The 16,363-nt window shown below is 38.7% G+C and overlaps 2 protein-coding genes across 2 annotated transcripts; both read left to right on the top strand.

The window, feature by feature from the left end:
• Positions 1 to 306: 306 nt before the first annotated feature.
• LOC128060453 (olfactory receptor 51F2-like) lies at positions 307 to 1,251 on the top strand. Its single transcript, XM_052652857.1, has one exon. It carries the CDS (start codon positions 307 to 309, stop codon positions 1,249 to 1,251), a length of 945 nt encoding a protein of 314 aa, XP_052508817.1.
• A 13,626-nt stretch (positions 1,252 to 14,877) lies between these two features.
• LOC128060410 (olfactory receptor 51F2-like) lies at positions 14,878 to 15,828 on the top strand. The gene has a single exon (XM_052652812.1). The coding sequence runs from the start codon at positions 14,878 to 14,880 to the stop codon at positions 15,826 to 15,828; it is 951 nt and encodes a 316-aa protein (XP_052508772.1).
• The last annotated feature ends 535 nt before the right edge of the window (positions 15,829 to 16,363 follow it).

Below are 16,363 nucleotides of genomic sequence, written 5' to 3'. Positions count from 1 at the left end.
TTATCTAAACTAATCTCCTCTTATGTCTGTGTACATAGATATATACTGAAACCTAGAGGTAACAAGTGGGACACTGGTAAAACTCAGCTGCTCTGGATTTAGTCCTCTGTTTCTTCCCCTAAGTCAACCAAGATTAACTCTAAACCTAATAAGATTTAATAATAATGCACTTACAGTTAAGAACAAGACACAGTTCATTAGTGATTCTAAATTGTATGATACGTGGAAAGCATGAAATCATTTTTCTTCCCTGTTTTTGTAGGATTTGCTCATTTTTCCCAGTGAAATTTGCCTCCTTCACTCATCATGCCATCCTTCAATCAGAGCATTTTCTTCCCTACAGTCTTCTTTCTTACTGGCATCCCTGGTTTTGAAACCTACCATGGCTGGGTTTTCATCCCATTCTCTTGTCTCTATGTCATTGCTATCTCAGGGAATTGCATGATCTTGTTCGTCATCATCACTGAGTCAAGCCTTCATGAGCCCATGTACTACTTCCTCTCCATGCTATCCTTCACAGACCTAGGACTATGCCTTTCCACACTGGTCACCATGGTGGGTATTTTCTGGTTCAACACTCGAGAAATCAGCTTTGATGCCTGCATTGGCCAAATGTTCTTCATCCATGGTTTCACATTCATGGAGTCCTCGGTCCTCCTTGCAATGGCCTTTGATCGATATATTGCCATCTGTAACCCTCTGAGATATGCCACAATCTTAACCAATTCAAGGATCATTAAAGTGGGCTTTGCAATTGTTATTAGGGGGACAACAGCTCTGATTCCTTTACTCCTGCTTCTTAAGCATCTGTCCTTCTGTGGAAGTCATGTTCTGCACCATTCATATTGCTTCCACCCTGATGTGATGAAGCTTTCATGCACAGACACCAAGATTAACAGTGCATTTGGTCTGGCCATTGTCATCTCTACCGCTGCCTTGGACTCTGTCTTGATCCTCCTCTCCTATGTCCTGATCATCCACTCCGTGCTCGGCATTGCCTCCTCAGAGGAGCAGAAAAAGGCCTTTGGAACGTGTGTATCCCACATAAGTGCTGTTGCCATCTTCTACATCCCCATGATCAGTTTGTCACTCGTACATAGATTTGGGAAGCACGCCCCTCCCCTTGTGCATACTCTCATTGCCAACATTTATCTGCTCATTCCTCCTGTAATGAATCCCATAATCTACAGTGTGAAGACAAAGAAAATTCACAAGGCCATAGTCAAAATGGTTCTTTCTAAAAAAATTTAGAGCCATTTCCAGTGTATTCTTTCATTATGTTGTCTTCTCTGACTGATGTTTGATCATTCCGTAATGTAAGTTGCCACAGTACATTAAAATATGTTTATACATGGTTTAATCTTCTGATGATCCAGTAACTTACTATATGCAGAGTTCTAAACTGAATTTTTTGAGAACAGGATGTATGTCTTGTGTATATGTAAGCCTCTCACAAGTACTGCACCTGGCACGGAATAGGATCATGCTTAAAATATGTCTGTAAAAGGACAAATTAAACAATGAGTGAGTGAAGTGAAGTTGCTCAGTCGTGTCTGACTCTTTTCGACCCCATGGATTGTAGCCTGCCAGGCTCCTCCATCTATGGGATTTTCCAGTCAAGAGTACTGGAGTGCATTGCCATTTCCTTCTCCAGGGGATCTTCCTGACCCAGGGATTGAACCCAGGTCTCCCCCACTGCAGGCAGACTCTTTACCATCTGAGCCACCAGGGAAGCCCCAATTTAAACCATAAATTGGAGTCAAAACAGTCTCAGCACCTTTAGTGAATATAGCTATCAAGGCAAGTCTGATATAATTTTGATCAGTAGCAAAGTCTGATTTTCAACAATTCTCAGTTATTGGAAATGCTTACCATTCCCCCAAATAGACGGTCACGAATAAACACAATAAACAAGAGGGAATGTGAATTAAAATGGTACTTTTCTAATTCTTAAAAGAGTTCTTCAGCCCCTTTGGTTAATTTTTTAACACTTTAAGTATCTAATATCTAGTGATTCATCTTCTAAATATATGTTTAATTGGGGAAAGTGGGCAAGAATGTTATGATATGTTGTGAGATTCAACATGTTGTTATATGTTGTAATTTATATGATAATTACACCTGAAACTGTAACATCTACTTCTGATGTTACATCTAATATGAAACTGTAACATCTAATATGAAACTATAACATCTAATATGAAACTGTAACATCTAATATGAAACTGTAACATCTACTTCTGATGTTGCATCTAATATGATGTTATCATCATATTATCTGACATGTACTTCAGATAATTACATCTGAAACTAAACATCTACTTCAAAATATCTGAAAAATTAAACATGAACTATCATGAAAAAAGATATAGTATAAATAAACATATATATTAAGATAAAAGATTAAAATATAGTGTACTTATCACTGTTGTGTGTATATTTCATTTGCATATACACAAGTGTACACGTACATACATGGAGCACATTTGTTATAAAGGTGTGGAAAGATATGTTCCAAATGTCAAAGTTAGTTATTTTTTCATAATTGAGTATTGGCTTAGTTATACTTTTTCTTTACTTCCTGTACTTTAAAAATGTTCAGTAATGAGGTTTCTGTTGTTGCTATTTTTTAACTACAGATAGCAAAATGATCAACTTCCATTTAACAGCTCTCTAAAAAACACACAATTTGTTTGTTCTTCACTTTCCGCAGGCTCTTTGTTACCAAGGGTCTTCATAGTCTGTCTTCATACTGCCCACTAGATACATTTCCATTTCCATGGGATTCTCTGGTAGCTCAGAGGGTAAAGCATCTGCCCGCAATGTGGGGGGCCCAGGTTCGATCCCTGGGATGGGAAGATCCCCTGGAGAAGGAAATGGCAACCCTCTCCAGTACTCTTGCCTAGAAAATTCCATGGATGGAGGGGCCTGGTGGGCTATAGTCCATGGGGTCACAAAGAGTCAGACACAACTGAGCGACTTCACTTGTTGTTGTTTCCATTTCCATTGCATCCTTCACTGCTCTCAGTGTGGTCCAGTATCGGGGCATCAAAAACACTTGAAATTCTTTTATTAAGAGCAGATTCCTCAGCTCCCCTCCTCTCCCACAGAAGTACTTAGACGCTCCTCAGATGGAGTACAAGAATTTGCATTTTAACAAGTTACCTATAGAATATCACATATACTGCAGTAACACTTTTATAAGAGGTTTTCACATTTGAATAACACCATGATTAACCTTAACCCTTCAGTTCAGTTCAGTGGCTCAGTCATGTCCGACTCTTTGGGACCCCATCAATCGCAGCACACCAGGCCTCCCCGTTCATCACCATCTCCTGGAGTTCACTCAGACTCACGTCCATTGAGTCAGTGATGCCATCCAGCCATCTCATCCTCGGTCGTCCCCTTCTCCTCCTGCCCTCAATCCCCCCCAGCATCAGAGTCTTTTCCAATGAGTCAACTCTTCGCATGAGGTGCCCAAAGTACTGGAGTTTCAGCTTTAGCATCATTCCTTCCAAAGAAATCCCAGGGCTGATCTCCTTCAGAATGGACTGGTTGGATCTCCTTGCAGTCCAAGGGACTCTCAAGAGTCTTCTCCAACACCACAGTTCCAAAGCATCAATTCTTCAGCGTTCAGCCTTCTTCACAGTCCAACTCTCACATCCATACATGACCACAGGAAAAACCACAGCCTTGACTAAACGAACCTTAGTTGGCAAAGTAATGTCTCTGCTTTTGAATATGCTATCTAGGTTGGTCACAACTTTCCTTCCAAGGAGTAAGCGTCTTTTAATTTCATGGCTGCAGTCACCATCTGCAGTGATTTTGGAGCTCCAAAAATAAAGTCTGACACTGTTTCCACTGTTTCCCCATCTATTTCCCATGAAGTGATGGGACCAGATGCCATGATCTTAGTTTTCTGAATGTTGAGCTTTAGGCCAACTTTTTCACTCTCCACTTTCACTTTCATCAAGAGGCTTTTTTAGTTCCTCTTCACTTTCTGCCATAAGGGTGGTGTCATCTGCATACCTGAGGTTATTGATATTTCTCCCGGCAATCTTGACCCTAACCCTTAGCTATAGTCTTTAATCATTTTTCTCTCTCTGACTGAAACCTCCACCTCCTCTCTTTGATTTTTTAAGTTTTAAAATATATTTTCATTTTATTTTTTTTCCTGGTATTGCTGTTTTGTCCCCTTCTTTCAGGCGGCGTTAAAGAAATCTTTTTGTTACAGCTAGTTAGGCCGCTCTTCCCTGATTGATTTGAAACTGTTCATTTTTTTCTTCCAGTTTTACAGTGAAGTAATTGACACACAGCACTGTGTAAGGTTAATGTTTACATCTTAATAATTTAGCTTACATACACCATGAAATGATTACCCCAGTAAGTTTGGTGAACAATAACACCTCATATAGGTATAACAATAAAGAAATTAAAAAGAAAATGTTTCCCTTGTGATGAAAACTCAGAATTACTCTTTTAACAACTTCATAGATAACACTCAGAAGTGTTAATTATATATATCATGTTGTACATTACATTCCTAGTACTTTTTATCATCTAACTGGAAGCTTATATTTTTGATTGCCTTCATCCAATCCCCATGTCTGGTGACCCCGGAATGCTTTCTTATTCTATGAGAGTGTTTGGTTTTGAAGTAGAATTGACCTATAACACTATGTTAATTCCTGCTACACAGCATAGTGATTTGATATTTCCATAAAATCATCATGATAAGTCTAGTTCCTGTCTGTCACCATTCGAAGATGTTATATAATTATTGGCTATATTCCCCCACTGATGCTGAAGCTCCATTGCTTTGGCCACCTGATGTGAAGACCCAACTCTTTGGGAAAGACCCTGATTCTGGAAAAGATTGAAGACAGGAAGAGAAGGGGACAACAGAGGATGAGATGGTTGGGTGATCACTGACTCAATGGACATGAGTTTGAGCAAGCTCTGGACGATGGTTGAAGGACAGAGAAGCCTGGTGTACTGCAATTCATGCAGAGTTGGACATGACTGAATAACTGAAAAACAATATTCCCCATGGTGTATATTTCATACCTGTGACTCATCTATCTTATATCTGAAATCTCCCTCGCCAATTTCTTAATTTCCCTCTTCTATTTCTCTCCTCCCCTGACCCTCACACCCCTTCCCTCTGGCAATTACCTATTTGTTTTCTGTATTTATGAATCAGTTTTGATTCATTATGTTTGTTCATTTAAAAATTTTTTAGATTTCACATGTAAATGAAATTATATTGTATTTTTCTTTATCTGACTTATTTCGCTTAACATAATACATTTTGTGTCCATTCCACTGTCTGACTATACACCTCTAAACTGAAACGATATTTTAACCAGTTGTTTCTTATGCATGATACTCTGTGCACATCACTGTATCAGATAATAAGAGGACTCATAGTTGGTGGTCTCTTTCTATAGGAAGAACATGTAGTAAAGGGAAAACCATTAACCCAGGAAACACTGAGGCCTATATCCTGTTTCTAAATATATACTATTTAACAGAAGAGACCAAACACATATTCAAGTATAAGCAATAAAAGTAGACATATCATGATTCAAATTTCATGGATGCTCAGTGAAAGTATTGAAAGTGGAGAACCATATTTTTCACTGTATTTTAAAATAAATGTGTTAAAGAAAGTTCCCATGAAATTAACATACACTGTAGTAAGAAAGATGACTCAAGGTGTGTGAATTATATATGATTTTGTATAGTATAGTCATGTGTGTTGTTGTGTTAGTAGCTCAGTCATGTCTGACTCTGCAACCCCATGGACTGTAGCCTGCCACGTTCCTCAGTCCATGGAATTTTCCAGGCAAAAATACTGAAGTGGGTAGCCCTTCTCCAGGGGATCTTCCTGACCCAGGGATCAAACCTATATCTCTTGCATTGCAAGCAGATTCTTTACCATCTGAGCCACAGGGAAGCCCATAGTCATATGTAAAGTAACACAATCCATTTTAAAGTATACAAGTTTTTTCTTTTTTTAATATAAATTTATTTATTTTAATTGGAGGTTAATTACTTTACAATATTATATTGGTTTTGCCATACATCAACATGAATCTGCCACAGAGGTACACATGTTCCCCATCCTGAACCCCCCTCCCACCTCCCTCCCTGTACCATCCCTCTGGGTCGTCCCAGTGCACCAGCCCCAAGCATCCAGTATCAATTCACAGAAAATTTCCTTAGGATAGTCTTTATTTTTCCTTATGGGAAATACTTTTCTGTTAGCTATGTTTTTCTGTGAATTCAATGTCATCAACTAGAGACAGGTCTACACATTTTTATAGCTTTTGTATTTATTTATAGACTTTATGAAATAATGCTTTTTCGAGATTATCTGAGCAATGCTAAAAATAATAGCCTGGTTGGAAAATGATGCAAAATTTGGAAGAGTAAGTGATCAAGTATTCTGCTGAGACCTCATAAGCTAATTGAGGGTCTGTTTGAGAATGTTTCCTAAATTGACATTTCTGTATAACTGAGAGACTGTGGCCTAGAGGAAAAATATTATATTCTTATCATTCAGGTTGATACCGCACCAAGCAGGGAACTGCAGCATGTTATTGAGCCTCAAATAAGATGCCTGAAATCTTCAGTTACTTCATAAGGATGTGTAGAAATGTGTTTTTCTAGGAAAGGAGAAAGATTTGATTGCATACCTAGCAATTTCTATTACGTTATTCAGATACAAATGCTTTAGAATGCCTGCAAAGTCTTCTGCAACAGGGATCCTGCCTCCCTGTTTAGGTTCACTTGCCACTTGCTGTCCCGCCTGCACCCAGGGCTCCAAGCATGCTGAATACGCTGTTAGTCACTTTTCTTTTTCCTGTACTCTGTTCTTCCTTGTCTCCTGACAAACTTGGTGCTGACCCTCCTGCAGGATAAATATATGTCTTTCGATGCCTTCACAATAAATATGCCCAGTTGTCATCATGTTTTTGCCTATTTCTTCACTGGACTTTCAGCATTGAGAGGAAAATGACTCAGTTCTATTCCCTGCATTAACAGTGCAAAACCCTGGCGTGTGATACATACTTAACATACTTAACATTTATAAATAAAAGCTTTATAAAGAATTAATGACATTTTAAAGAAAAATAAATGGAAAGTATTGTTAGAAATGTACAAAATTCACAGGAGATACTGGAGGCTGATATATTTATCAGCTGGGTGTGGAGTAGTGTGGGGTCAGGGGTGAGGCTATACATAGACCAAGTGGTTTGTTTTGGATTTTTTACTCACAAATTTACTTTTAACAAACATTTACTGGGATACAAATTCAAGGAATGATCATACTAGTCCCTGTATAGAAATGACTAGAATAAGTTTGATGAAGTAGATAGGGAAGGCAGCCCTGAGGGAGAATGAACACTTGGGAAGCTTCATACTCTGGGGCCATAAAAATGTCCACGAGGATTTTTCTGATTAAGAGATTTCATACACGCTACATCTTAGCTGCTTATATATGCCACCAGTCCCTGAGTAGTAAACCTCCCCGCCTCCTGAGACCCCTTCCTGGAAAACAGGGCAGGAAAGAATTTACCACCATACTGTGTAAGTAGGATTGCTATGTTCAGAGAAAAAGATGAGATTTTACCCACATTGGCTTCTTTAAGAATGAGGAAGGTTTTAACTGCAAAAAGTACTTTTGGTGTCCAAGGAAATTTGTATTTCTGAGGACATAATATTTCTAACCGAGGGTGGGGGGTGGTTTCCATTGGTCTTTGGGCCATATGTCTTGCTGTTTAGAATGATTTGTAAGCATGTTCTGGCAATTGCGAGTTTTCTGGTCAATTGTACCACATTTCAAAACCATGTGCAAGGCCAGCTGGCACTATTACTACCATTCACCTCTCATCTCCATACTCATTTACCATTATTAAATGTCTCCCAAGGACTAGTTATTAAATGTTTACAAATGTTATTTTATTTAATCCTTATAAATTAATGCTTTGATAAGCTACCCATTTCTCAGGAGAAGAAACTTATGTTCAGTGTTCACTTGGAGAACCTCGTCTAGTTGTTGGTAGGGCCAGCATTTGAATCTAGGCTTGCCTGACCCAACAGCCATATTAGTATCTTTATGTAGTTAAAGGAGAGAGAGAAGTCAAGGTATTCAAGTCTAGAACTTGCAGCATACTCTGACAGTGAGACTGGAATATTACCTTCTTGTAAGGAGAAAATTATTATCAATAAATGGAAGGAAGTATATGAAAGTTTACCCTACAGTATTAGGACAGAGTCTTCCATTGAAAAATCTAATATGCACGTGTGTGCAGGACATACACACACACACACACACTCACTCATTTTGTGGGAATGAAGGAGAGTTCAGTGAGATTTCTTTGTCAGTTTACAACTCTTGGATTTAATTTATATCAAGAAGCATGGATTTTCTTCCTGCACTGGACATCATAGTACAAAGTAATGGGAATATAATGATGAATAAGCAAAAATCCACCTTCCAGTAGATAATTTTTGTTGGAGACACATATTTTCAAATAACCCACAATGGCATAACCACAATTCTAGGTGCTGAAATACAAAAGAATGTGACTCTAGTGGAAACTTTTTCTTCTGACTTGGCTTGGAGAAAGCGATGCCATCAAATATTTTCTAATGTAACTATTTAATGTTAAATGTAAACAAGTGAGATGAATTTACAAATGGTTCATTGCAGCAAGTAATGGGTCTAAAGTATGTTGGCTAGTTCAAAAGAGAAGAGGTGGTCCATCAGTTAAAACAATATGAAAAATTTGTGGGTAGTTTGGTGAAGTAGAAAAAGCCTAGGTTAACTATATTAAAAGGTTCCTGGGGCAGCAAAGAGGCTTGGTGGCAAAGTAGACTGGGGAGATCCTTGACTGCTATAAAAAAGAGATAAAGAGTTTTGACCTCATTTTTAAGGCAATCAAGAGCTCTGTGGAGTGACATGGAGGTGTATTTTTGATAGATCATTTTGGCATCAATATGGAGAACATCTGGAAACTCAGGGCAAGGAAATTACTTATGGGAATATTGCTAAATTCTGGAAAAATTGATGAGAGTGTTATGTAAAGTGATGGTGAAGGAGCTGGAAAATAAGGATAGTCAATCAAAGAATACTGAGGAAGGTGTAGCTACGGAAGTTTGGAGATTAGATGGCCAGGGCAACTTGGTAGGCAGAATTCTTAAAGAACCTTCAATATTCCTGCCTCTTACACACTAGGTCAGTACAAAACCCTTCCTTTGAGTTTGAGTGGAGCTATGAAAGTGGTGGAACACCACTTAGGGAGCTTCAGTTCAGTTCAGTCACTCAGGTGTGTCCGACTCTTTGTGACCCCATGAATCGTAGCATGCCAGGCCTCCCTGTCCATCACCAACTCCCAGAGTCTACCCAAACTCATGTCCATTGAGTCGGTGATGTCATCCAACCATCTCATCCTCTGTCATCCCCTTCTCTTCCTGCCTTCAATCTTTCCCAGCATCAAGGTCTTTTCTAAGGAGTGAATTCTTTGCATCAGGTGGCCAAAGTCTTGGAGTTTCAGCATCAGTCCTTCCAATGAATATTCAGGACTGATTTTCAGCCAGCAGGAAAATGGAGACCTGAACACTACATCACAAGCAATCACTCTTGCCTATAACTTGAATGAGTCTGGAAGAGGACACTGAGCTCCAGATGAGAATACAGGGCTGACTGAAACCTCAAAAAGGAACCAGACTTCAACTATAGGTATGAACCATTAAAGAGGTGGAAACCTTTAAAGAGAGGTGAGGGCAGACAAATATTCAATAAGTGGTTCATGAAGAGAAGGAGAAACTGTAACAGTGAGACAAGGTTATTAAGAAAAAGTTTCTTTTTCTTTATTTCTTCCCTTTCTCCCTTCCTTCCTCCCTCCCTGTCTTCTGCCCTCTCTTTTAAAAAATTTCTCAAAAAATTGCTTAGGTTGAGGAAGAAATTAGAATATTTACAGAATGTGGTAATGCTACAAATGAAAGAGAATGAGACTTTTAAAAAAGAGAGAGGGAAAACTGTTGGAATTATTTCACAGTACAAAAATAGTTCTATATATTCACTTTTTCCTTAGTGTTTAGGAAAAAAAACACCTATATTCCTTACCCTTTTACTGGTGAAAAGATAATTTGATACTGGGTCACTGTTACCTTTAAATACTACCTATTAATATTTTTATATTTCACAGTTTAGTGGCATTTTGAAAATATCTGAAGCTACAAACATTTGATGTGCTTAAAATTTTTTCACGGTGGCTTAAACTTATTAAATCCTGCACAAGTAATCTCCCTGTTCTCAAGGAATCCTTTTTTTTTTTCTTTCTAATACTTCTGCTATACAACTTTCTAATATTTGAGACAGATAATACCTCCATCTCCTCTCAGAAATCAGATAATAAGCTACGTGGATAAGTGGGGAGGGATATGCAACTTTTATTGAAGCATAGTTGATTTATAATGTTGTGTTAGTTTCAGGCAATACAACAAAGTGATCCTGTTATATGTATATGTATATATTCTCATTCAGATTCTTTTCCATTATAGGCTATTGCAAGATACTGAATATAGTTCTTTACACTATATAGTAGGTGCTTGTTGTTTATCTGTTTTATATATAGTATTGTACATTTGTTAATCCCAAACTCCTAATTTATCCCTAGCCCACTTTCCCCTTTGGTAACCATAATTACTTTTTTATTTCTGTGAGTCTCTGTTTTACAAATAGGTTTATCTGTATCATTTTGGTGAACTTTTGCATTGTAGTTGAGTGCCCTCCTGAACTTTTCACATACATTAATTTAATCCTCAAAATCATCCTTTGGGTTATGTATATCATGATTACTTTAGAGAGAAAGAAATTCAGACAGTTTAGTAACTTATCATACAGTTAGTTAACTCAGCCAATAAATATATTCATCTATGTTTGAACACATCAAAGTTTAGAATGAGAAATCCTAAAAAATTTATTGACATGCCAAAAAATTAACATGAAAATACCCGTAATTTGGAGAGCTTCTATACTCAGATTGTTCTGTTTGTAACTGTCTCGATTGCTTATACTCGCTATATGTTGTGAAAGTTAAAAAGGTACAGTTCAAGCTATGATACTGCAAATAGACTGTACATTTATAGATTATATTATCACAACCACTAGTAGGGACTCAACAAATGTTAGCTGTTTATTAAGATTGGAGATATCACTCTGGTTGAAAAGAAGTACGCAGGGAATGAAGAAAGGATTTCTTTTGGAGGCCAACAAAAGCTAACTTACTTTATTTACCATATTCAGAATCACTGTGTGTATTGTTCGCTGCTGATCTGATCTAAATTCCACTTAATTCTATAAACAGGTTTTAACAAATATTTAATGATTGTGTATCACATGAATTCAGGAAGTGATGGGTATAATCTCGTTTAACAGACATATGATTTAAATAAGACGGGTTGTTATGAGATGTGTTTGTGCACAAACTCTATATTCTTGTGTAATGGTTCATTTTATGTTTTCTGGGATTTTACTAAATGTGATCTTATTTTTATTTTTTAAAATCAATCTTCATGAGCTCTTTATATAATATGGATACTGCCTTGGAATACAAAATGAAGCATGGCAAATGCTAACAGAGTTTTGTCAAGAGAATGCACCGGTCACGACAAACACCCTCTTCCAGCAACAGAAAAGACGACTCTACACATGAATAACACCAGATGGTCAATACCAAAAATCAGACAAATTATGTTCTTTGCAGCCAAAGATGGAGACTCTCCATAGAACCATCAAAAATAAGATCAGGAGCTGACTGTGGATGAAATCATGAATTCATTATTGCAAAAGTCAGACTTAAATTGAAGAAAGTAGGGAAAATCACTAGGCAATTCAAGTATCAGTTCAGTTCAGTTCAGTCCCTCAGTTGTGTCTGACTCTTTGCGACCCCATGGACTGCAGCATGCCAGGCTTCCCTGTCCATTTTCAACTCCCGCAGCTTGCTCAAATTCATGTCCATCGAGTCGGTGACACCATTGAACCATCTCATCCTCTGTTGTCCCCTTCTTCTCCTGCTTTCAGTCTTTCCCAGCATCAGGCTCTTTTCAAATGAGTCAGATCTTCACATCAGGTGGCCAAAGTATTGGAGTTTCAGCTTCAACATCAGTCATTCCAATGAATATTCAGGACTGATTTCCTTTAGGATGGACTGGTTGGATCTCCTTGCAGTCCAAGGGACTCTCAAGAGTCTTCTCCAACACCACAGTTCAAAAGCATCAACTCTTTGGCGCTCAGTTGTCTTTATAGTCCAACTCTCACATCCATACATGACTACTGGAAAAACCATAAATTTGACTAGATGGACCTTTGTTGATAAAGTAATGTCTCTGCTTTTTAATATGTGGTCTAGGTTGGTCATAGCTTTTCTTCCAAGGAGCAAGCGTCTTTTAATTTCATGGCTGCAATCACCATCTGCAGTGGTTTTGGAGCCCAAGAAAATAAAGTCTCTCACTGTTTCCATTGTTTCTCCATCTATTCTCCATGAAGTGATGGGAGCAGATGCATGATCTTAGTTTTCTGATTGTTGAGTTTTAAGCCAATTTTTTCACCCTCCTCTTTCACTTTCATCAAGAGGCTCTTTAGTTCTTCACTTTCTGCCATAAGGGTGGTGTCATCTGCATATCTGAGGTTATTGATATTTCTCCCAGCAATCTTGATTCCAGCTTGTGCTTCATCCAGCCCTGCATTTTGCATGATGTACTCTGCATATAAGTTGAATAAGCAGGGTGACTCTGCATTCAATAGGTATATCTTTCCTTTTCTCCTTTGGCTTTAGCTGCTCTTCTTTATTAATGTATGACTAAAATCAAATCCCTATGATTATAAAGTTGAAGTGACAAATAGATTCAAGGGGTTGGTTTTGACAGACAGAGTGCCTGAAGAACTACGGACAAATGTTCCTAACATTGTATAAGAGGCAGTGATCAAAATCATTCTGAAGAAAAAGAAATGCAAAAAAGCAAAACAGTTGTCTGAGGATGACTTAGAGATAATTGAGGAAAGAACAGTAGAGAATAGCACAGGAGAAACGGGAAGACGAACCCAAGTGAAAGCAGAGTTCCAGAGAAGAGCAAGGGGAGATAAGAAGGCCTTCTTCAGTGAACACTGAAAAGAAATAGAGGAAAATAATAGAATGGGAATTACTAGAGATCTTCTTAAGAAAATTTGAGACACTAAGGGAACATCTTATCAAAGATGAGCACAATTAATGACTAAAATGGCAAGGACCTAACAGAAGCAGGAGAGATTAAGCAGAACTGGCAAGAATATACAGAAGAACTAAACAAGAACATCCTAATGACCCAGATAATAACTATAGTGTGGTCGCTTATCTAGAGCCAGGCATCCTAGAGTGTGAAGTCAAGTGGGCCTTAGGAAGCATTACTATGAACAAAGCTACTGGAGGTGATGCAATTCCAGTTGAGCTGTTTTAAATCTTAAAAGATGATGCTGTGAAAGTGCTGCATTCAATATGCTAGCAAATTTGGAAAACTCAGCAGTGGCCACAGGGCTGGAAAAGGCCAGTTTTCATTCCAGTTCCAAAGAAAGGCAGTGTCAAAACTGTTCAAACTACCATACAATTTCACTCATCTCATATGCTAGCAAAGTAATGCTCAAAATCCTTCAAGCTAGGCTTCAAAGTACATGAATTAAGAAATTCTAGATGTACAAGCTGGATTTATAAAAGGCAGAAGAACCAGAGATCAAATTGCCAATACCCTTTGGATCATAGAAAAAAAAAAAAAAGGACTTTCAGAAAAACAACTACTTCTGCTTCATTGACAGTGCTAAAGCTTTTGACTCTGTGGATAACAATAAACTGTGGAAAATTCTGAAAGAGATGGGAACACCAGACCACCTGACCTGCCTCTTGAGAAATCTGTATGCAGGACAAGAAGCAACAGTTAGAACCAGATATGGAAAAACAGACTGGTTCAAAATTGGGAAAGGAGTACACCAAGGCTGTATATCATCACCCTGCTTATTTAACTTATATGCAGAGTACATCATTGAAATGCTGGGCTGGATAAGTCACATGCTGGAATCAAGATTGCCAGGAGAAATATCAATAGTCTCAGATATGCAGATGATACCACTCTAATGGCATAAAGTAAAGAGGAACTGAAGAGCTTCCTGATGAAGGTGAAAGAGGAGAGTGAAAAAAATGGCTTAAAATTCAGCATTCAAAAAACTAAGTTCATGGCATCTGGTTCCATCACTTCATGGCAAATAGATGGGGAAAAATAGAAACATGGCCAAGTTTATTATCTCTGGCTCCAAAATCACTGTGGACAGTAACTGTAGCCTCAAAATTAAAAGACACTTGCTCCTTGGAAGAAAAGCTATGACAAACCTAGACAGTGTATTAAAAAGCAGCAAGGAGGTTAAACCAGTCAATCCTAAAGGAAATCAACCCTGAATATTCTTTGGAAGGTGTGATGCTGAAGCTCCAATACATTGGCCACCTGATGCAAATAGCCAACTCATTGGAAATAACCCTGATGCTGGGAAAGATTGAAAGCAGGATGAGAAGGTGGTGACAGAAAATGAGATGGTTGAATGGCATCATTGACTCAATGGACTTGAGTTTGAGCAAACTCTGGGAGATAGTAAAGGAGAGGGAAGCCTGGCATGCTGCAGTCCATGACGTTGCAATGTCAGATATGACTGAGCAGCTGAATAACAACTGTCTTTCATAAATGTTTACTTGTGAAATAATTTTATGTGAATGCATAGTAAGTGAATGAATACAATTTATCATTTTAGGACACTCAGATTAAATACTTCAGCTTGAGTTCAACATGTCAGCTTTCAAAAATACCACATCCTCTTCCATCGTTTTCCTGCTGACGGGTGTTCCCGGGCTGGAAGCCTTCCACACCTGGATCTCCATTCCCTTCTGCTTTCTCTATGCAACTGCTCTCTCAGGAAACAGCCTGGTTCTCTTTGCCATCATCACTCAGCCCAGCCTCCACGAGCCCATGTATTATTTCCTCTCCATGCTGTCCACCACTGACCTTGGCTTGTTTGTATCCACTCTGGTCACCATGCTGGGTATCTTCTGGTTCAATGCCAGGGAGATCAGCTTTAATGCCTGCTTGTCACAGATGTTTTTCATTCAACTTTTCACTGTCATGGAATCTTCAGTGTTGTTGGCCATGGCCTTTGATCGATTTGTGGCTATCTCCAATCCTCTTAGATATGCCAGTGTCTTAACTGATCTTAAAATAGCACAGATTGGAGTAGCAGTCGTCACCAGGGGGACCCTAATACTGACTCCTGTGGTGGTGCTTCTTAGGCGCTTGTCCTATTGCCGCAGCCGCGTGCTCCACCACTCCTACTGTTTCCACCCAGATGTGATGAAGCTCTCGTGCACAGACACCAGGCTCAACAGCGCGGTTGGTCTGACAGCCCTGATCACCACTGCTGGGGTGGACTCGATCTTCATTATCCTCTCTTATCTTTTGATTATCAGGACTGTCTTCAGCATAGCATCCTCAGAAGAGAGGAAGAAAGCCTTCAGCACAAGCATCTCTCATCTTGGGGCTGTTGCTGTATTCTATATTCCATTGATCAGCCTGTCTTTTGTTCACAGATTTGGGAAACGGGCCCCACCATATGTACATACTCTGATTGAAAATGCCTATCTGTTGATCCCCCCTGTAATGAACCCCATCATCTACAGTGTGAAGAGCAAACAGATACGCAGAGCTGTGCTAAAAGTTCTCCATACCACTGCAACAAAGAAGTAGATGTATTTCTCAATTTTTTTCTAGTCCTGGGCATCATAAAAAGTGAAAGTCACTCAGTCTTGTGTCCGACTGTTTGTGATACCATGAACTGTAGCCTGCAAGGCTCCTCTGTCCATGGAATTCTCCAGACCAGAATACTGGAGTAGGTAGCCATTCCCTTCTCAAGGGGATCTTCCTGACCCAGGAATCGAACTGGGGTCTCCTGCATTGCAGGCGGATTCTTTACCAGCTGAGCTACCAGGGAAGCCCATGGGCAACTTATAGATGAGTAAAATGCCATTTATAGAAGCAAAAATCTTGAGGCTCATGCTTGGGATGAAAACATCAAAAATATCACTTTAGCTTTAAGTAAGAAGACCCTCAGATAAAAAAGATAAATTTAAGCTGGAAAATCCCTGTTACCATGTTGCTCAGATAACCCCAATTATATTAATATTTCTTCATTCAAGATGAAAGATTTATAATCACCAAGATCCTACGATCCAGTTTTGGTTTTACATACGGAATTAGTTTTTGTTTTTGATTTTTTAGACAA

The sequence above is a fragment of the Budorcas taxicolor genome, chromosome 15 (assembly GCF_023091745.1).
Source record: "Budorcas taxicolor isolate Tak-1 chromosome 15, Takin1.1, whole genome shotgun sequence".
NCBI lineage: Eukaryota > Metazoa > Chordata > Mammalia > Artiodactyla > Bovidae > Budorcas > Budorcas taxicolor.
Note: the sequence above shows the minus strand (reverse complement) of the source record. Positions and strands in the feature narration are given on the sequence as shown.